This window comes from Chelonoidis abingdonii, chromosome 2, assembly GCF_003597395.2.
Source record: "Chelonoidis abingdonii isolate Lonesome George chromosome 2, CheloAbing_2.0, whole genome shotgun sequence".
Taxonomy (NCBI): domain Eukaryota; kingdom Metazoa; phylum Chordata; order Testudines; family Testudinidae; genus Chelonoidis; species Chelonoidis abingdonii.
This window is the reverse complement of record NC_133770.1, coordinates 94037-115045: the sequence shown is the minus strand read 5'-3', so window position 1 is coordinate 115045 and position 21009 is coordinate 94037. Positions and strand designations below refer to the sequence as shown.

The 21009-nt window shown below is 44.9% G+C and overlaps 1 protein-coding gene across 6 annotated transcripts in view; it reads left to right on the top strand.

Annotated features, from left to right (window-relative positions):
- Nucleotides 1-21009, top strand: part of SMARCD3 (SWI/SNF related BAF chromatin remodeling complex subunit D3) — a 277819-nt gene that overhangs the window by 168931 nt on the left and 87879 nt on the right. For all 6 annotated transcript variants that reach the window (XM_075062050.1, XM_075062053.1, XM_075062049.1 and 3 more), the window contains 3 exons: nucleotides 7007-7129; nucleotides 9588-9683; nucleotides 17486-17587. In XM_075062050.1, coding sequence (XP_074918151.1) covers nucleotides 7007-7129; nucleotides 9588-9683; nucleotides 17486-17587 — 321 coding nt within the window. The remainder of the gene's footprint in view (nucleotides 1-7006; nucleotides 7130-9587; nucleotides 9684-17485; nucleotides 17588-21009) is intronic.

Here is a 21009-nt window from a genome sequence, read left to right as displayed (position 1 = left end):
AATGAGAAAACACGCCTTATAGTGACAGACTCAAGAAGATCCATTTCTTTAGCTTAACAAGACAAGGTTAAGAGTGACTTAACTACAGTTTTTAAGTACCTGCATGGGGAACAAATATTGGATCTTGGGCTCCACAATCTAGAAGAGAAAGGTCTAACACTTTCCAATGGCTGGAAGTTGAAGCTAGACAAATTCAGACTGGCAATATTTTTAACAGTGAGTGTAATTAAACACTGGAACAATTTATTAATAGTCATGGTTGATTCTCTATCACTGACAATTTTAAATCAAAATTAGATGTTTTTCTAAATATATCTGCTCTAGGAATTATTTTTGGGAAGTTCTGGGGTCTGTGTTAAATAGGAGACAGACCTGATAATCACAGTGCCCTTTCTGGCCTTGGAATTTATGAGTCTATGAGCAGCATGGAGGTCTATATGTGACATGTGTACATAGATCTGTACACAATGCTGTACATGAAAGCTGCAGTCCGGCAGAGTTCTATGCCTTCAGCAGATTTTGGTTCATCCTGTGGTATCTGTTGTAACTTGAGTGAGATTCCCTAGCGGAGCTAGGGAAGCATCCAACAGAGATTGTAACCTTCAGTGAACTCACCAGCAAGTTACAATCACCTTCAGGCAGTCAGTGGAGATTATAATTTATATTGGGCACCTCACAGAAGTTACAGTCTCTTTTCAGACACTCCTTGGAGATGGTCGCTTCAACAGGGGACCTTGTGCTAGTGCAAAAGTTAGGAATGTAAGCATTATGAACTACAGTTAGTTTTTTAAACAAAGTTGGTTCATTTCCAGGAATGCTGGTTATTTAATCAAACTTACGAGCTCCACTGGTTATTGTGAATCTGGTGCCTGAAGAACTCAGAGATAGAAACAGCTGCTGTTCGTACAGTTGCAAGATCTGTTTTCCCAGTGTGTATATGAGTCTCATGTTCTAGTATAGTCTGTTCCATTCTGCATAGGTTCTTACGCTGCTTTCATTACCATAGTATCTGAGAGCCTTCTTTCCCTTTTTCATTCTCTCTCCAGGGGGAAAATTGAGAGTGCACTATAGTGTTTTGTTTTTGTAGGTTTTATTTTTTTAAAAATGTATGTGCTGCTATACGTGTATATTATTGAAAGGAGGTCAGATAAGTGTCTTGAACTTGAAGTGGAAGATGATAGTTCTTAGTTCTATGGAGTTCAGTTCACCATCTTGAACCAGTCCCCAAGAAAGTTCTATCTCCTGAACATGATAAACATTACTCTTGCAGTGGGCAGTTCCAGTGTGCCTGAGGAACAGATATATTGATCTTGGTCTTCATCCTGGAGCTTTAAGTGATCTTTTCAATATCGTGGGCCCAGGCTCCTGAGCACCTTTGTGATAAAGACCAAGACTGTGACTTGATATTCTGTGGGAAGCTAGGGTGCAGAGAGAATGGGTGTGATGTGTTTGGGGTGATCTGTGTTCCTGAGATATGCTGTTGCAATCTGTGCTAGCTGGCACTTCCTAATTGCGGATGGCGTCATGCCCAGGTATATTGCATTGCTGTAGTCCAGCCAGGAGGTGACAAAAGTGTCTATAACTGAGACGAAGTTGTCATCTGCCAGGATGAGATGGAGTCTCCTAATGAACCAGAGATGTAGAAAGCAAAGTTCACAGATGCTACTGCAAGGAATATAAAAGTGCACATGAGCTGTGAAATGAATTGGCCAACTGTGAGTGTGAACCATCATCCAAAGGAAACAGCACTATGGTTGCAAAGCGCTTATTTTGCTAACCAGCATTACCTTTGTCTTGCTGGGGTTTAGATTCAGCCAGATGTTCTTCATCTGAGAGCTGATTTGTCCAAGCTCTAGGCCGTCTTTGTAGTAAAGGTGTAGTTGTATGTGGTGAAGGATACGTAGAGCTGGATGTCATCCACGTATTACAGCATTGGAATCATTGTTGTCTCACCAGGTTTTCTTTTGGCTTCATCTAGATGTTGAATAGGATCAGAGACAGAACTGGTCCCAACGGGACTCCATAAGTTGGGCATCTAGTTGCAAAGTTGCAGTTTTCCATAAACTGCCCTCTGCATGACTCAAATCACTTTAACACGTTCTCCTGGACCCCTGCAACCTCTTTGAGGCAGGACAACAGTATTGCACAGTATCGAATGCTGCAGAGAGAGCCAGTAAGAGGAGGATGACTGTCTGCCTTTACCTGTTGGCAGCAGCATATCCTCTATCAGTGCTACTAATATGCTTTTTCTGTCCCATATGCTGGCCTGAATCCAGATTATGTCAGGTGTAGGTTGCTGGCTTTAGTTAGATGAGTTCTAGACAGCCTTTGGCTAGCTTCTCTGTGAGTTTGAAAGTTTAATAGTGAGCAGTATTTGGCTAGAACCATTGTATCCAGGGTAGGCTTATTCAGTGTTCATCAGACTATTATATATTTCAAGGAGGAAGGGAAGATTCCTCCTTAAATAGGCATTGATTGTTTTGGTCAAGAGTGGAACCACTTACTCATGACTCACTTGTACTAGCCAGGAAGAGGAGGGGACAGATTCACACCAGTACTTCTTGTGAAGTAAATGGGCTGGACTCTGGAAATACAGATGGGCTGTTGGTTGGCTGGCAGAGGGGCATCAGATCCCTGCAAGCCAAAGAAACTTTCCTGAATGTGCGTGATCATTTCAGTGAAGTAGGAGGATAATTCTTCACAGTGCTGGGTTCTGCTGTGGGCTGCAAACATCACGGTTAATGAAGCAGTTTACCACCTCAAATAGTTTCTTGAGTGGTATTTGAAGTGGAGGCTGATAGGAAGGTTCATTTGGCCGTAATACAACTTAATATGAGCTTGGAGGAATTCTTTGTCTTTCAATCTGTCTCTTCCAACCTTCGTTTTCTGGTGTCGGTGCTTGAGTTTTCGTCCCTCTGTCTTCATCCAGCACAGGGTTTCAGAAAACCAAGATCTGTGTGGCTGACGAGGAAGGAAGTGCCTCTGAAGGGGCCATCATGGTGAAGGTCAAGGCTCAAGTATGAGGATAATGATTTCGCAGATACTCAACATCTTGATCTGTTAGTGGAGTGGTGCAGTCCTTTAGCATGTTTTGGAATTTGATAAGGTCCAGGAGTCTACATTGATGAATCAAATTCATGGGTCTTTCTTGTTGCATTGGAGTTGGGAGATCTCTGATCAATGTCCTTACTGAAGTGTGATGGTCTTTTCTGAGACAATGGCTTGTTTTGAGATGTCCTCTGTATGAACATCTGATTTGAAGAACAGCTCACAGATGTGAGTTACACATTCTGCTGGTTTCTTCAGGTACCGTTGAGTCCACCAGTTAGAGTTAATTATTATTTGTGTAGCAGTAACCACATGCTCACATGCATACAAATAGACTGTCCTGGCCCAAGGTAGCACCTTTGGGTATGTCTACACTACAGTAAAACACCCATGGCCAGCCTGTGTCAGCTGACTTGGACTTGTGGGGCATGGGCTGTGGGGCTGTACAATTGCAGTGTAGATGTGGACTTGGGCTGGAGCCTAGGTTCTGGGGCCCCATGAGCTGGGAGGGTCCCAGGGCCTGAGCTTCAGCCTGAGCCTGAACCTATACAAAGATCTTTTATAGCCCTGCAGCTTGAGCTCCATGAATCTGAGTCAGCTGACATGGGTCAGCTGCAGGTATTTTTTTGCAGTGTAGACAGACTATTTGAGTCCACCATGTTACACCTGAAGAGTTTACAAGCTAAAAGCAAGATACATAGAATCCAGGACACACTAGGAAATCCATAGGTAGGCATCATTTAGCATTGTTATTCATAATTATATGATTCTTCCTTGTGGCACAATAGGAGACAAGTTCTGATACATAGGGTGCAGCTGACTTGTACAAGAACATGAAGGAAGTATGAGAAACTTAAAATTGATGTGTTGGGCAAGGGAGAGCCAGTGGAGAGTTGCAAGAGGAGGTGTGATGTAGTCTAGCTGACAGGGATGAAAAATAATTTTACCTGTCTCATTCTGAATGGACTAGAGGAAACAATGTAGATATCATGGACGATCAGAGTGGAGGAGCTAGCAGTGAAGAAGACAGGAAAAGATCAGGGTTTGAAGAACTGGCTCTTTGGACCATCTAATTGGAGATGAAGAGTCAGATTTTTATTATATTGAGGAGGAAGAAACAGAAAGATTTAGATACAGCCTGAATATAAGGAGAAAGTGAGAGGAAGGAGTTGAAGATGATCTTCGGGTTGCAAGTTGGGGTAACAGGGAAGATGATGGTGATGTCAATGGTAATGAAATAAATGGAGAGGGTTTAGAAGGTCACATCAGGAGGTCAGTTTGAGTCATGGTAAGTTTGAGCAAATCAGTAAGTTGCAGGAAGAATTATTGAGAGGGAGGCAAGTCAAGTGGGAAGAGGTGGATTTGTGAGTCATCCAAGAAGGTATGATATTTATGGAGGTTATAAACTCTGTTTGCAGTGTAGTTGTAGCCATATTGGTCCCAGAATATTAGCGAGACAAGGTGGGTGAGCTAATATCTTTTACTGGAACAGCTGTTAGTGACAGAGACAAGCTTTCGAGCTAACAAAGCTTCTTCTGCTCTCTGTCACCATTATAAGGTCTGATGGTTTATTGGAGCAGCTTGTGTGCTCACAGGTATGAAACCCACCACACTGGTTGCTAGGGGAATATTATAGGTGATCAGAGCAGTGCAGAGATGGGGGTGATGGCTGTGCTGGGAATGGAGGAATGTGATGGGATAGATAGCTACTGGGGAGGCCTAGAGTGCATGTGTTGTAGGGGGCAATTGGGGTGGCAGCAGAGTTGTGCAGGAGGTACAGCAGTGTGTGGTGAACATTACAGGTAAAGCTCTGCTGGATAGGGAAATATGGTGAGGGGGGTGGAACTGCTAGTGTATCTGGTTTTGCAAGCTCATATACTACAAAAATGGGTGCCAGTATAAGAGGGGTGGCCAAATTTACAGACCCTCCAAGCTGCATACAACAATCTTCAGAAGTTCAAGAGCCAAGGTGTGCCTGTCGGGGCTTGAGCTCTGCGGCAGGGTGGTGGAGTTAGGGGCTTCTGCCCTGCAGAGAAGGGGGATCTCAGGGCTTCAGTCCCACGGGAGGCAGCTGATGAGGTTTGGGGATTCAGCACTGCAGGAAGGGGGAGTCTCAGGGTTTTAGCTCCACTCCTGCCTGTCAGGCACACCCCACAATATTGAAGCCCTGAGACCCCCCTCCTGCTGGGCAGAGCCAGAGACAACAGGGGTGGGGACTCATGGGGTCACATGCTCCTCCAGATTTTTCCAGGATTTGCTGGCCCTACTCCATCACGTGTTGCCACTGGGCCCCCTCCCTGCACAGCAGCTGCTGGAATTGGCAAGCTGTGAGCTGTGGCCATGACGAGAGTTTGCAGCAAACAGCTGGGAGCTGCAGGGAGAACTGCTGAGGGTATGGGGTATCTGTGCCTGGGGGTATGTGACTCAAGCTGTTGGGAGAGCTGAACCTTTGTGCTCCTCCCCACTGTCAGCAGGCATTAGTTGTCTCTGGCAGAAGACCCGAGCTCCCTCCCACAGTCTGTAGGTGGAGAATGGGGGGAGGAGGGGCGCTGCGTGGGGCTCCACAAGCCACACTTTAGCTGTAAAATCACTGCATGTGGCTTGCAAGCTGCGGTTTGGCCACCCCTGCAATATAAAAATCTGGATTGAATCGTCCATGAAAGACATTCATATGACAAGAGCTTTGCTGTTATGGCTCATCATCGTCCTTGTCAGGGTTCCTCCCCCACTCTGAACTCTGGGGTACAGATATGGGGACGCATATGAAAGACCCCCTAAACTTATATTCTACCAGCTTAGGTTAAAAACTTCCCCAAGACACAAATTCCTTTCCTTGTCCTTGGATGGTATTGCTGCCACCACCAAGTGATTTACACAAAAATTCAAGAAAGGGTCACTTGGAATCCCTATCCCCCCAAAATATCCTCCTTTCATCCCCTTTCCTGGGAAGGCTTGAGAATAATATACCAACCAATTGGTTAGCAATGTGAGTAGAGACCAGACCCTTTATCTTCAGGACAATCAGGTTCTTAAAAGAAGAACTTTATTATAAAGAAAGAAGTAAAAGAATCACACCTGCAAAATCAGGATGGAAGGTAGCTTTACAGGGTAATAAAAAGATTTAAAACACAGAGGACTTCCCCTTTGGATTCAGCTTCACAATTACAAAAACAGGAATAAAACTACCTTTGTCGCATAGGAAAATTCCCAAGCTAAAAACAAAAGATAACCTGATACCTTACCTTGCCTTACTTACAATTTCTGTAATTTTAGATGGATTATTCCAGGTATATTTTCAGGAGATGATATACCTGCTTGGTCTCTCCCTCCATCTGGAGAGGGAACAACAAAGAGAATACAAACAAAACCTTCCCCCTCTGCCCCCAGATTTGAAAGTATCTTTTTTCCTCATTGGTCCTTCTGGTCAAATGCCAACTAGGTTATTGAACTGCTTAACCCCTTACTGGTAAGGCAATTTAGTACAGCTGCCAAGGAGGGATTTTATGCTACTGTTTCCTTTATATTTATGACAATCCTCTCATCAACACTGTCTGGAATTGAGAAAGGAAGACTGAGATTGTTTTAAAGTATCAGTATTATTTAATCTTTTTACACTAAATAGTTTTCAAAAGGTTTGTAAAACCAATAGGGCATTAGCTTCCAGGGCTGTGGGGTGTGCGCGATACCCTTCTTTCTTCCTTGGTGTATGGCCCATTCTCTGCTCTTCCTCACTGCTGGATGGTTTCTGAATGGAATTTCAAGATCCAGCATTTCAGTAAGTTTTGTTACATACCCAGGGGCAAATGCAGAAGTAAGCTGGTGCAACTCCACTGAGCACTCAGATTCTACAGTGATAGAGGGCCATATAAATACTTAGATACATCTGTATCCCAGGGCTACCTGATGCCCTGAATGTGCACTGTGTGTGTAATTTTCTTATTTCTGTTTTGTTTAACAGCAAAAACGGAAACTGAGGCTTTACATCTCCAACACCTTTAACCCTGCAAAATCTGATGCTGATGACTCTGATGGCAGCATTGCATCCTGGGAGCTGCGAGTGGAAGGGAAGCTCCTGGATGATGTAAGATTTTGCTGCATCTCTCTCTCCACTATGGTTGAAAAGGGGCTGGAAGTTCCTCTTGTGTTCTGTAGGATGCTGCACTGTCACAGAGAATGCCAGTGTTAGAAAGAATATCTCCATATAGGAGTGGAAGGGCCACTACTTCTGTGAAAGCATATGTCCAGCAGAAGCAGCAGTACAGACATAATTCTGTGGCATGTGGGCGAAAAGGAACGGGAGGGAGCACGATACTGACAGAAGGAAAGAAAGAGAGAGACCCAAACATAGAAGAGGAGAAGAGGACTTCACTGGGAGAAATTCATTCCATTTGTAGATGTAGGCTGGATTTGGGCCATACCTTGTGGGATTGACCTATGCGGAAGGCAGTATTGACACAGTATTGACCATGTCTGGGGAAGGCAGTGTTGCTAGGTGGTATGACATGAGCAGGACAGGATGTGAGGGGTAGGCTAGAGGGGCAAGAAGAGGATGTAGGGTGGTTTGTGTTCATAGGAAGTGTAAGAGAGCATATGTAGGGGGTCAGAGCCAGGTTAGAAGAGGATTATTATTATTTTTTTATAGCAGTAGTGCGTAAAGGTCCCAATCAAGGTGTTAGTTCTCTTCTGTTAAGTGCAGAACATGCATATAGCAAAGGCAGTCAGTTGTATTCTGGGGTGCAATCCAGACCAGTGAGGGGTTGCACGCTTGGGTGCCTCTCAGTGTTTTATTGTTGTTCGGGGAACTTACAAACAGCCTAACAGCATACATGTCACAACCTGAGTGTCTAAGTATAGCTGCAGCCCTGGTCCAGCAGCTCTAACCTCAGCAGCCTGTCAGACCACCCCTGTCACACGCTGGCTTCCACCAGCCTTGGTTACTACTTGCAGGGTGACCCCAGCACACTCTCAGTCCTGAATTTTCTCCAAATGTGTGTTCTGCACTGTCCAGCCCTTTCCTCGACAGTTCAGATGTTAAAGGTCCATTTCCCCTATAAAGAGTCAATATTCAACAGTTTGCTACTTTAATTGGCATTACCAAACAGTTCAGTTTAAACACAACACTGGATTGCTTTAAATTAAAAAATAAAACAAGTTTATAAATAAAAAAAGATGGGCTTTTGAGTGAATTCAGGTATGGGTATTAAACTCAGGAATGGTTACAAGAGAAACAAACAACGCTTTTTGGTAACTAAAACTCAACAAGCTAGACTTGGTTCAAGGTAACATCCTTACCACATATTCCCAGTAACATGGCTGACCAATTTTTCAGGTCAGGATTTCCCTCCAAAGTCAAAGGGCTGGTTCCCTTTTTCTTCGTAGGTAGAAGAGAGATGATTTTGGGATATTTTTGCCCCTCACTTTTATAATCAATTCACCCTTTAAATTGGATCCTTCTGAAGATTACCATTCCAAGCAAAGCTTATTCAAATAGTAAAGAAAGTGACATGGAGTCTGCTGGTGAAGGAGGCTCCATGCTCTTTCTTCTTACCTGTGTTTGCTGAAATGCTGGTTTGCCTTGTCTCCCTGCCATTTCCCCCCTTGCTGTCCTGAGCATCCTGTTTATTATGTATATATAAATTGAGATAAACACACAGTCCTCTGTTTAGGATAGACCTGTTTAACAACTTTTACCTAGTCAGGACAATGTGGTTTTGAAAATGTGCTATTAACGTCATGCAGGGGTATTTCATAACTTTATATATAATGTTGCTACATACATTTCACCATGGTATTACCAGCAAGTTATTAGTTTTCAAATGATTCCTCTCAAGACATATTTTGTACAAAAATTATCACAATAGTGTGTAGGTTGTGAATAAAGGGGGTGCTTTCGGTCACACCGTCCCTATCCCTAAAGAGCTTACAATCTAAGTATGCGATGAGAGGCAACAGGTGGGAAACACAAGCAAATGTATGGAGGAAACGATAATAGTGAAACAATCATGATTAGTGTAATAAGCAGCAAATGATGCACAGTAACTGTCAAACCATGGTATTTTTCTGGAAGGGACAGGGTGAAACTTCGACATGCTGACCACCAATGAAATAGCAAAGCAACATTTAAATCTGACAAAAGGAAATATTTTTTGTACTGTGCATGATTAACCTGTGGAGCTCACTGTCACAAGATATAATTGAGGCCTTGTGCTTTTTCAGATTAAAAAAAAAAAGAATATCCATCCTTAAAATAGATAGGATAAACTGTCTTACTCCAGGGTACAAGCCAAAGTTTTCTAATAGGGTTAGGGGGAATCTTCTCCTATGTGCAGGTAATTCCACAATTGCCCACTATCAGGTTTCTTGCACCTTCCTCAGAAGTAGCTGGTACTGGCCATTCTCAGACAGAGACTGGACTAGATGGACCTTGAATCCAATCCAGTCTGGGAATTCATGTTCTAGAGGAGGAGGCCACACAAAGTTAGCAGTAAGCCCAAGCTGAGGTGTGTTCTGTGACATTTCTCTGTTTTCTGATTTTACAGCTCAGCAAACAGAAGCGGAAATTTTCCTCCTTCTTTAAAAGTTTGGTCATTGAGCTGGACAAAGATCTTTATGGACCTGACAATCATTTGGTGGAGGTAGGAGGCTCATGCAACCCTAACACACAACTCTGCTTCTACTGCAACTCAATAACTATGTATGCTCTTAATTCCTCCCACCATGTTTACTTTCATTGACTGTTTCTGCTGGTATGTTAGTGGCCTTTCAAGTGGCTACCAAGCTAGGCACAGTGAGTAAGGGGTGATGGCATACGTTCTGTCTTAGGGATATGAGAGAGATTTGCCATACGTAGTATTTATGACTGTAGTGCTTAAATAATCTTCATTCAGGCATCGTAACCAACAAAGCATACCAACTAGAAGAGTCCAATCAACTGAGATGAGCTATCATCAGCAGGAGAAAGAAAACCTTTGAAGTGATAACTGAGATGACCCATATGTTAAGTTCTCCTCACACCTTCTATGGGTCATCTCAGTTATCACTTCAAAGGTTTTTTTTCTCCTGCTGACGATAGTTCATCTCAATTGATTGGACTCTTCCAGTTGGTATGCATACTTCCACCTTTTCATGTTCTCTGTATGTATAAATATCTCCTGTCTGTGCGTTCCATTCTATGCATCTGAAGAAGTGAGCTATAGCCCACGAAAGCTTATGCTGAAATAAATTTGTTAGTCTCTAAGGTGCCACAGATACTCCTGTTCTTTTTATTGAGGATTAAATACATTTTCCAGTGGGGGTACATGTAGCGTGTCTTGCACCTTAAGGAGCAGATTTCGCAAGGTGATTTATCATCTGATGTCATGGGGCAATGTTGAACAGGACGAACAGCCAGGCCTGGTTCATTGGTTGGTCTCCTTGTTATATGCATAGTTTCATTCAGATGAGTGTCTGCTAGTCCTCTGTGAAAAGAGCTGGGCCACACTGGGGAGCAATACTCTGCTACAGAATAGCACAAGGCAAGCACAGAGTTTCTTAGTGTCTCCACATTGGCTCCCCAGGTAGAACCAGCTAATTTGCTGATCAGATTATTATATTTTTTTAAAATTCAATTGAAAATAAACTTTGTTCATGAAACATACATGTAGTGACTAGGACTGTCAAGTGATTAAAAAAATTAATTGTGATTAATTGCATGATTAAAAAAAATCACAATTAATCGTGCTGTTAATAATAGAATACCATTTATTTAAATATTTTTGATGTTTTCTACATTTTAAAATATATTGATTTTAATTATAACACGGAATACAAAATGTGCAGTGCTCACTTTATATTTATTTTTATTACAAATATTTCCACTATAAAAAAACAAAAGAAATAATAACCTAGAATCATAGAATATCAGGGTTGGAAGGGACCTCAGGAGGTATCTAGTCCAATTCCCTGCTCAACACAGGACCAACACCAACTAAATCATCCCAGCCAAAGCTTTGTCAAGCCTGACCTTAAAAACCTCTAAGGATGGAGATTCCACCACCTCTCTAAGTAACCCATTCCAGTGCTTCACCACCCTCCTAGTGAAATAGTGTTTCCTAATATCCAACCTAGACCTCCTGCAGCTGCAACTTGAGACCACTACTCCTTGTTCTGTCATCTGGTACCACTGAGAACAGTCTAGATCCATCCTCTTTGGAACCCCCCTTCAGGTAGTTGAAGGCTGCTATCAAATCCCCCCTCACTCTTCTCTTCTGCAGAGTAAATAACCCTAGTTCCCTCAGTCTTTCCTCGTAAGTCATGTGCTCCAGCACTCTAATCATTTTCGTTGCCCTCCGCTGGATTCTCTCCAATTTGTCCACATCCTTTCTGTAGTGGGGGGACCAAAACTGGACTCCGTGCTCCAGATGTGGCCTCACCAGTGTCGAATAGAGGGGAATAATGACTTCCCTCGATCTGCTGGCAATGCTCCTGCTAACACAGCCCAATATGCCGTTGGCCTTCTTGGCAACAAGGGCATACTGCTGACTCATATCCAGCTTCTCATCCACTGTAATCCCCAGGTCCTTTTCTGCAGAATTGCTGCTGAGTCAGTCGGTCCCCAGCCTATAACATGCGTGGGATTCTTCTGTCCTAAGTGCAGGACTCAGCACTTGTCCTTGTTGAACCTCATCGGATTTCTTTTGGCCCAATCCGCCAATTTGTCTAGGTCACTCTGGACCCTATCCCTATGCTCCAGCATATCTACCTCTCCCCCCAGCTTAATGTCATCTGCGAACTTGCTGAGGGTGCAAGAAATCCTATCATTCAGATCATTAATAAAGATGTTGAACAAAACCGGCCTCAGGTTTTCAATTCCCCCATTGCAAGTACTGTAGTGCAATCTCCTTATCGTGGAAGCTGAACTTACAAATTTAGAATTATGTACAAAAAAATAACTGCATTCAAAAATAAAGCAAGTCTCTCAGTCCTGCTTCAACCAATTGCTCAGACAAACGAGTTTGGTTGCAATTTGCAGGAGATACGCTGGCCATTTGTTGGTTACAGTGTCAGCAGAAAGTGAGAACAGCATTGTAGCTGGTGTCGCAAGATATTTACGTGCCAGATGCACTAAAGATTCATATGTCCATTCATGTTTCAACCACCATTCCAGAGGACATGCGTCCATGCTGATCACAGGTTCTACTTGATAACGATCCAAGGCAGAGCAGACTGATGCATGTTCATTTTCATCATCTGAGTCAGATGCCACCAGCAGAAGGTTGATTTTCCTTTTTTTGGTGGTTCAGGTTCTGTAGTTTCCACATTGTGGTGTTGCTCTTTTAAGACTTCTGAAAGCATTCTCCACACCTCGTCCTGCTCAGATTTTTTAAAAGCACTTCAGATTCTTAAATCTTGGGTCCTGTGCTGGAGCTATTTTTAGAAATCTCATATTGATACGTTCTTTGCTTTTTGTCAAATCTGCCGTGAAAGTGTTCTTAAAACAAACATGTGCTGGGTCATCATCCAAGACTGCTGTAACATGGGGTGGGGGATGGGTGTTCCACGACCACTACTCCCAAGAGAAGGAGGCAGGTGGTAGTGGTTGTGGACTCCCTCTTAAGGGAGACTGACTCATCTATCTGCTGTTCCGTCTGGGAAAACCGAGAAGTGTGCTGCTTATGAGGAGCTAGGATTCACGATGTGACGGAGAGACTGCAGAGTCTCATCAAGCCCTCGGATCGCTACTCCTTCCTCCTTCTCCATGTGGGCACCAATGATACTGCCAGGAATGACCTTGAGCGGATCACTGCAGACTACGTGACTCTGGGAAGAAGGTTAAAGGAGTTTGAGGTGCAAGTGGTGTTCTCGTCCATCCTCCTGGTGGAAGGAAAAGGCCTAGGTAGAGACCATGGAAGTCAATGAATGGCAACGCAGGTGGTGTTGGAGAGAAGGCTTTGGATTCTTTGACCATGGGATGGTGTTCCAAGAAGAAGGATTGCTAGGCAGAAACAGGCTCCACCTAACAAAGAGAGGGAAGAGCATCTTCGCAAGCAGGCTGGCTAACCTAGTGAGGAGGGCTTTAAACTAGACTCACCGGGGGAAGGAGACCAAAGCCCTGAGGTAAGTGGGGACGTGGGATACTGGGAGGAAGCATGAGCAGGAGAGCACAAGAGGGTAGGACTCCTGCCTCATACTGAGAAAGCAGGATGATCAGCAAGTTATCTTAAGTGCCTATACACAAATGCAAGAAGCCTGGGAAACAAGCAGGGAGGACTGGAAGTCCTGGCACAGTCAAGGAATTATGATGTGATTGGAATAACAGAGACTTGGTGGGATAACTCACATGACTGGAGTACTGTCATGGATGGATATAAACTGTTCAGGAAGGACAGGCAGGGTGGAAAAAGTGGGGGAGGTGCATTGTATGTAAGAGAGCAATATGACTGCTCAGAGCTCCAGTATGAAACTGCAGAAAAACCTGGGAGTCTCTGGATTAAGTTTAGAAGTGTGAGCAACAAGGTGAGTCGTGGTGGAGTCTGCTATAGACCACCGACCAGAGGGATGAGGTGGACGAGGCTTTCTTCCGGCAACTAATAGAATTTACTAGATTGCAGGCCCTGGTTCTCATGGGAGGCTTTAATCACCCTGATGTCTGCTGGGGGAGCAATACAGCGGTGCACAGACAATCCAGGAAGTTTTTGGAAAGTGTCGGGGACAATTTCCTGGTGCAAGTGCTGGAGGAACCAACTAGGGCAGAGCTCTTCTTGACCTGCTGCTCACAAACCGGGAAGAATTAGTAGGGGAAGCAAAAGTGGATGGGAACCTGGGAGGCAGTGACCATGAGATGGTCGAGTTCAGGACCTGACACAAGGAAGAAAGGAGAGCAGCAGAAATACGGCCCTGGACTGCAGAAAAGCAGACTTTGACTCCCTCAGGGAACTGATGGTCAGGATCCCTGGGAGAATAACATGAGGGGCAAAGTATAGAGGGGTAGCCGTGTTAGTCTGGATCTGTAAAAGCAGCAGAGAATCCTGTGGCACCTTATAGACTAACAGACGTTTTGGAGCGTGAGCTTTCGTGGGTGAATACCCACTTCGTCAGACAGGGCAAAGGAGTCCAGGAGAGCTGGCTGATCGGCCTCATCTGGAGTACTGTGTCCAGTCTTGGGCCCCACACTATAAGAAGGATGTGGAAAAATTAGAGTCCAGCGCAGGGCAACAAAAATTATTAGGGGGCTGGAGCACATGACTTATGAGGAGAAACTGAGGGATCTGGGATTATTTAGTCTGCAGAAGAGAAGAGTGCGGGGGGATTTGATAGCAGCCCTCAACTACCTGAAGGGGGATTCCAAAGCAGATGGAGCTAGGCTGAGGTCCCTTCCAACCCTGATATTTTATGATTCTATTATTCTATATTCTATGAACATGAAATATACGGCAGAATGTGGGTAAAACAGAAAAGGAGACATTCAGTTCTCCCCCAAGGAGTTCAGTCACAGATTTAGTTAACGCATTATTTTTGTAACAAACATCATCAGCATGGAAGCTTGTCCTCTGGAATGGTGGCCGAAGCATGAAAGGGCATACGAATGTTTAGCATATCTGGCACATAAATACCTTGCAACACTGACTACAAAAGTGCCATGCGAATGTCTGTTCTCACTTTCAGGTGAAGTAAATAAGAAGCAGGTAGCGGTATCTCCTGTAAATGTAAATAAACTTGTTTGTCACAGCCCTGCTCTACACTACGAGTTTTGTGTAGCAGCGTTAGATCAATTTAACCCTGCACTCGTCTGCATGACGAAGCCATTTTTGTCAACTTAAAGGACTCTTAAAATTGATTTCAGTACCCCTCCCCGACGAGGGGACTTGCGCTGAAATCAATCTTGCTGGGTCGAATTTGGGGTAGTGTGGATTCAATTCAAAAGTATTGGCCTCCGGGAGCTATCCCAGAGTGCTCCATTGTGACCGCTTTCAACAGCACTTTCAACTCCGGTGCACTGGCCAGGTAGACAGGAAAAGCCCTGCAAACTTTTGAATTTCATTTCCTTTTTGGCTAGTGTGGTGAGCTGATCAGCACAGATGACCATGCAGTCCCAGAATTGCAAAAGAGCTCCAGCATGTGCTTTAGTGTTTTCCTGCATCAGTGCCTATATTTGTTGCTTTGTTTTAATAGAAACAATTCTAATTACGTATTTTATAGCATCTTTCATTCAGAAAGATCCCAACATATCTTACAGACTTCGCAAACTTGCTCAGTGTACACAGGAATCACTGTATCCTCCAGTGTAATAAGTTAGCTCTTTGACAGTGCATGCCTCACACTATCCAACAGTTTAGGGCAGGATGTGAAGATGAGGAGAAGCTGAGGGAACTGGAATTATTTAGTCTGCAGAAGAGAAGAATGAGGGGGGATTTGATAGCTGCTTTCAACTACCTGAAAAGGGATTCCAAAGAGGGTGGAGCTAGGCTGTTCTCAATGGTGTCAGATAGGACAGACTCTTCTGCCGGGCTAAGTGCGTGGTTGGATAGATTAACAATATTGTTAGGTGAGTTGAGGGTACCACTGTTGTAGCCCCCTGTGGCATGTAGTTTACTGTAATTTAGATAGTTTACTGTTCTTTTTCCTCTGTGGAGAAGTGAAGTGTGTGTTATAAATGGCTTGTGTCATTTTCGTAAAGTCCAGCCACATGGAAGTTTGTGTGGAAGATTGGTTTTGTATGAGACTCTCCAGTTTTGAGAGCTCATTCTTGATCTTCTCCTATCTGCTATACAGGATGCTGGTCAGGTGGTTCCTCAGTTTCTTTGAGAGTGTGTGGCACAGTCTCTCACCATAGTCAGTGTAGTATGTTGATTGCAATGGATTTTTTTTTTCTTCAGTCCATTTGGTATGATGTCCATCTGTTTGCACTTGGAGAGGAAGATATCTGTCTGTATCTGTGTAAGTTTTTTGTTGAGGTTGATGGATTTCCACTCCATACGGCTAAATTTAGTTCCTTGCATGGTGTCAAGTATCAGGAGGTAGCCATGTATCCACAAAAACAACAAGAAGTCTGGTGGCACCTTATACACCCTTTATACACCCCATCACAGGTTGTATAAAAAATTCCAGTTTGCAGTATATATTGTATTATCCAACAAATAACATACCTTGATATAAAGAGAGATTGTATTTTAAGGCATATGCGCAAGGGGGAGAGCTAGAATTTTCTAACTTTGGAGGTAGGGTTGCCAAATGTCTAATCGTACAAATCTGAACTCTCTTGCCCCACCCATACCCCGCCCCTTCCCTGAGGCCCCATCTCTGCCCTGCCCCTTCTCTGAGGCTTTGCCCTCTGCTCACTCCATTCCCCTTTCCTCCATCGTTTGCTCTCCCTCACCCTCACTCACTTGCTCATTTTCACCAGGCTGGGGCAGGGGGTGTGAACTGTGGGGTGGGACCAGAAATGAGTGGTTCAGGGTGCATGAGGGGGCTCAGGGCTGGGGCCGGGGGGTTGGAGTGCAGGGGGGTGAGGGTTCTGGCTGGGAGTGCGGACTCTAGGGTGAGGCTAGGGATGAGGAATTTGGGGTGCAGAAGGGGGCTCTGGGTTGGGGGTTGCAGCAGAAGGGTTTGGCATGTAGGAGACGGCACTGGGCTGGGGCAGTGGGTTGGGGTGCGGGGTGTGGGAGGGTGAGGGTTCTGGCTGGAGAGTGTGGGCTCTGGTGTGGGGCTGGGGATGAGGGGTTTGGGGTTCAGGAAGGGGCTCAGGCTGGGGCAGAGTGTTGGTGTGTGGGAGGGGGCGTGGGGTGCAGGCTCTGGGAGGGACTTTGAGTGTGGGAGGGGGCTCAGGGCTGGGGCAAGGGTTTGGAGTGCAGGAAGGGGGTGAGGGTTCTGGGAGGGGGCTCAGGGCTGCAGCAGAGGGTTGGGGTGCGGGTTCTGGCAACGCTTACCTCAGGCAGCTCCTGGAAGTGTCCAATATGTCCCTGTGGCTCCAAGGCACTGGTGCAGCCAGGGGCTCCGTGCACTGCCTTTGCCCACAAACACAGCCCCCGCAGCTCCCATTGGCTGCAGTTCCCAGCCAATGGAAGCTGAAGAGCCAGTGCTAGGGATAGCGTACAGAATCTCACTGGCCGCCCTTGCGCCTAGGAGCCGGAGGGACATGCTGCTGCTTGCGGGAGCTGCATGGAGCCAGGACAGGCAGGGAATCTGCCTTAGCCCTCCTGTGCCGCTGACCAGAACTTTAACAGCCTCGTCAGAGGTGCTTACTGGAGCTGCCAGGGTCCCTTTTTGACCAGGCATTCTGGTCAAAAACTGGACACCTGGCAATACTGTTCTGAGGGTGTGATTTCAGAATCTTACTGTTGAACTAATGATAATTTTTGCATGAAAACTATATATACACATCCACAACCACACAATCTCCCAGGTCAGACAGAGACAAACTGGAACTGACCTTCTTCCTGTTCTGTTTCTCCTCTGGCAGTGGCATAGAACTCCCACTACCCAGGAGACTGATGGCTTCCAGGTGAAGAGGCCTGGTGATGTGAGTGTGCGGTGCACACTTCTCCTCATGTTGGATTACCAGGTCAGTGCATTGCGCTTGGTGAGGTTGTTGCTGACACAGAACACAAACATTAGGATACACTACATCACAAGAGAGTCACCCTGTCGCATATACCAAGAAATCATTTCCAGTTGTCATTTCTGTGATTCTGAGTGACTGAATTTTTGTAAGGGACAGCTTTTGCTGTTTACCTCCTCTACCAATTGAAAAAGGAATATTGTCATAAATGTACAATATCATGGGCTATATTCCTAGATTCATAGATTACAAAGCCAGAAGGGACCACTGGGATCATCTATTCTGATCTCCTGTATAAGACAGGCCATAGGACTTTGAATTAATTCCTGTTTGATCTGTAGCCTGTCTTTTATTAAAAAAAAAAATCCAATCTTGATTTTAAAATTGCCAGTGATGCAGAATCCACAGAATCATTGGTAAATTGTTCCACTTGTTAATTACCCTCACTGTTAAAAATGGATGCCTTATTTCCAGTCCGAATTTGTCTAGCTTCAACATCCAGCCATCGTATTATAATTTTATTTGCTAGACTAAAGAGCTACTATCAAATATTTGTTCCCTATGTAGGTACTTATAGACTATGATAAAGTCACCCCTTAACCTTCTCTTTGTTAAGTTAAACAGATGGAGCTCCTTGAGTCTGTCACTATAAAGTATGTTTTCTATTCCTTTAATTATTGTCATGGCTCTTCTTTGAACCCTTACCAATTTCTCAACATCCTCATTGAATTGTGGACACCAGAACTAGACATGCTATTCCAGCAGCAGTTGCACCAATGCCAAATACAGAGGTAAAATAATCTGTCTACTCCTACTCAAAATCAGTATTCCTCTAACTTTTCCCACCCATATGCAGAATGAACTTTGTTATATGCACCAATATGGAGGTGATGTGTGACACATCGCCTTCATATTGGTGCACATAACAAAATTCATGTGGTGGGAGTGGGGCCAAGGGGTTTGGAGTGTGGGAGGGGACTCAGGGCTGGGGTAGAGGGTTGGGGTGCATGGGTGTGAGGCTGGAGATATAAACTCGGGTGGGGCCAGGGATGAGGGGCTCAGGGCTGGAGCAGAGCGTTGGGTGCTGGAGGTGTGGGCTCTGGGGTGGGGCCAGGGATGATGGGTTTGGGGTGCTCTGGGGCTACAGTGAGGAGAGAGGACTACCCCCAGCTCTCTCTCTCTGCAGGAGTGCTGGGGCTGCAGGATGAGTGCCCCTTCCCCAGCCTCAGCAGGTCCAGGACGGGACTGGGTTCAGGCTGGGGGAGGGACACCCTGGCCGTCTCTAGGGCTGTGCCGGGCTGTTCCAGCTGCACCTGGATCCATGGTAGGCTGGGCCACGCCTAGGTCCCAGCCGGGATGGGACAGGACACTCCGGCTGCATCTGGGTCCATGCCACCCCGGCTGCAGGCGAGTCTAGGCTGGGCTGCCCTGGCCATGACTGGGTCCAGTACAGGCTGCACCACCCCGGCTGCTGCAGGTCCAGGCTTCAGCAGAGTTGAGGCCAGTGGATGAGTGTTGCAGCAGGTCCGGGCCACCCTGGCCGCAGCAGGTTGTGGGGGCTGGGCTAGGCTAGGGAAGGGGAAGGGGAAGGGGCGCTCCTCCCCTGGGTGGTCCCTGGCTGCGGCAGGTCCCTGGGCGAGGTCCCTAAACAGGCTGCTGCGTGGCTGCGCAGTTTACAGGGAACTTAGCTCGAAATACCCGTTTATGTATCTAAGGATTGGGTTAGCCCTTTTGGCCACAGTTCCTCACTGGTAGCTCATGTTCAGCTGATTATCCACTATGACCACCACATCTTTTTCAGAGTTACTGTTTCTCAGCATAGGGTCCCCCATCTTGGAAATATGGCCTACATTCTTTGTTTCAAAATGTATACATTTACATTTAGCCCTTCCACTTCTTCAAGCTGCATCATCAAGAGTAGGAACATGCAGAAACCACTTGAAGAGGTTCTTGTTTTTTGACGTTGATAGCTCTGTGGATGCTCTTATTTGTGTTTGGGAGCAGCTTATTATGGTTTAGTTTAAATTTGTTCCTAATTGGCTGAAGCTAAACCAAATAAGAGAGAGAGTCCACATAGCCTTTTGCAACAGTTTAACCAAGTCGATGTAAAAAATAAAAATATTGACAATCTATTTTCCATAAACCTATGTTGATTGGCATTCATTATATTACCCTCCTTTATTTTTTTTATTAATCAAGCTATTCATTAGCAATGTAAATAGTGATACTAACTCAAGTTAGTCCCTCAAGGGGGAAAGATGCCTCAAGGGTGTAACTTTCATACTGGTGCAATTTTTTTCTTAAATCCATTTAGTCACTGCAAGAGTAGCAGGAGTGGGACAAGCTGAAAATGAGGCCTGGTAAATGTACATAGATTTGTGCTCTTAGGTAGGTAGACTGGTCAATGGAAGAATTTCCCATGTGACACAGAGAACCCTTGGCAAAGGATCCCCTGTTGTTTGCAAAGAGTTCACTCCAGACTTGCAAAATTCATTACACCAAACATGTCTTACAGGCTATTTGTCTGTAAAGAATATCATGTAAAATATCTACAAAAAGCTCATAACCTGTCAAAACATAATCATTGCAGATAATACCAAGATGGGAGGAGTAGCAAGTGCTTTTGAGAATGAATTAAAATTCAAAATAATCTGGACAAACTGGAGAAATAGTCTGAAGTAAATAGGATGAAATTCAATAAGGACAAATGCAAAGTACACCACTTAGGAAGGAACAATCAGTTGCAGACATACAAAATGGAGTCTTACTGCCTAGGAAGGAGCACTGCACAAATGCATCTAGAGGTCATAGTGGATCACAAGCTAAGTATGAGTCAACAGTGTAACGCTGTTGCAAAAAAAAGCAAACATTCTGGGATGTATTAGCAGTAGTGTTGTAAGCAAGATGTTATAAACAGATGGGTAAGGGTTAATGTCTCTTTTACCTGTAAAGGGTTAAGAAGCTCAGTAAACCTGGCTGACACCTGACCAGAGGACCAATAGGGGGACAAGATGCTTTCAAATCTTGGTGGAGGGAAGTCTTTGTTTATGCTTTTTGTTTTGTTCGTTGTTCGCTCTTGGGACTAAGAGGGACCGTGGACGGGTCCAGGGTTAAATTGAGGTAACGCTCCTAAATTCGACCTAAAATCATTGTGTAGACCAGGCCTAGGAAAGGGTGACATCTCCCTCTTGCTTGAATGGGTAATCAAAAGACACATCATCTCCTGGTGACTGATTTCTACTCCAAGTCCATAAAGCATACTTTCAATGTGAATACATTATTCCTTAACTATTATCCATACCACACATCTGCAATCAGAATCATAGGACTGAAAGGGACCTCGAGAGGTCATCTAGTCCAGGCCCTGCACTCATGGTAAGACTAAAGTATTATCTAGAACCATTCCTGATAGGTGTTGTCTAACC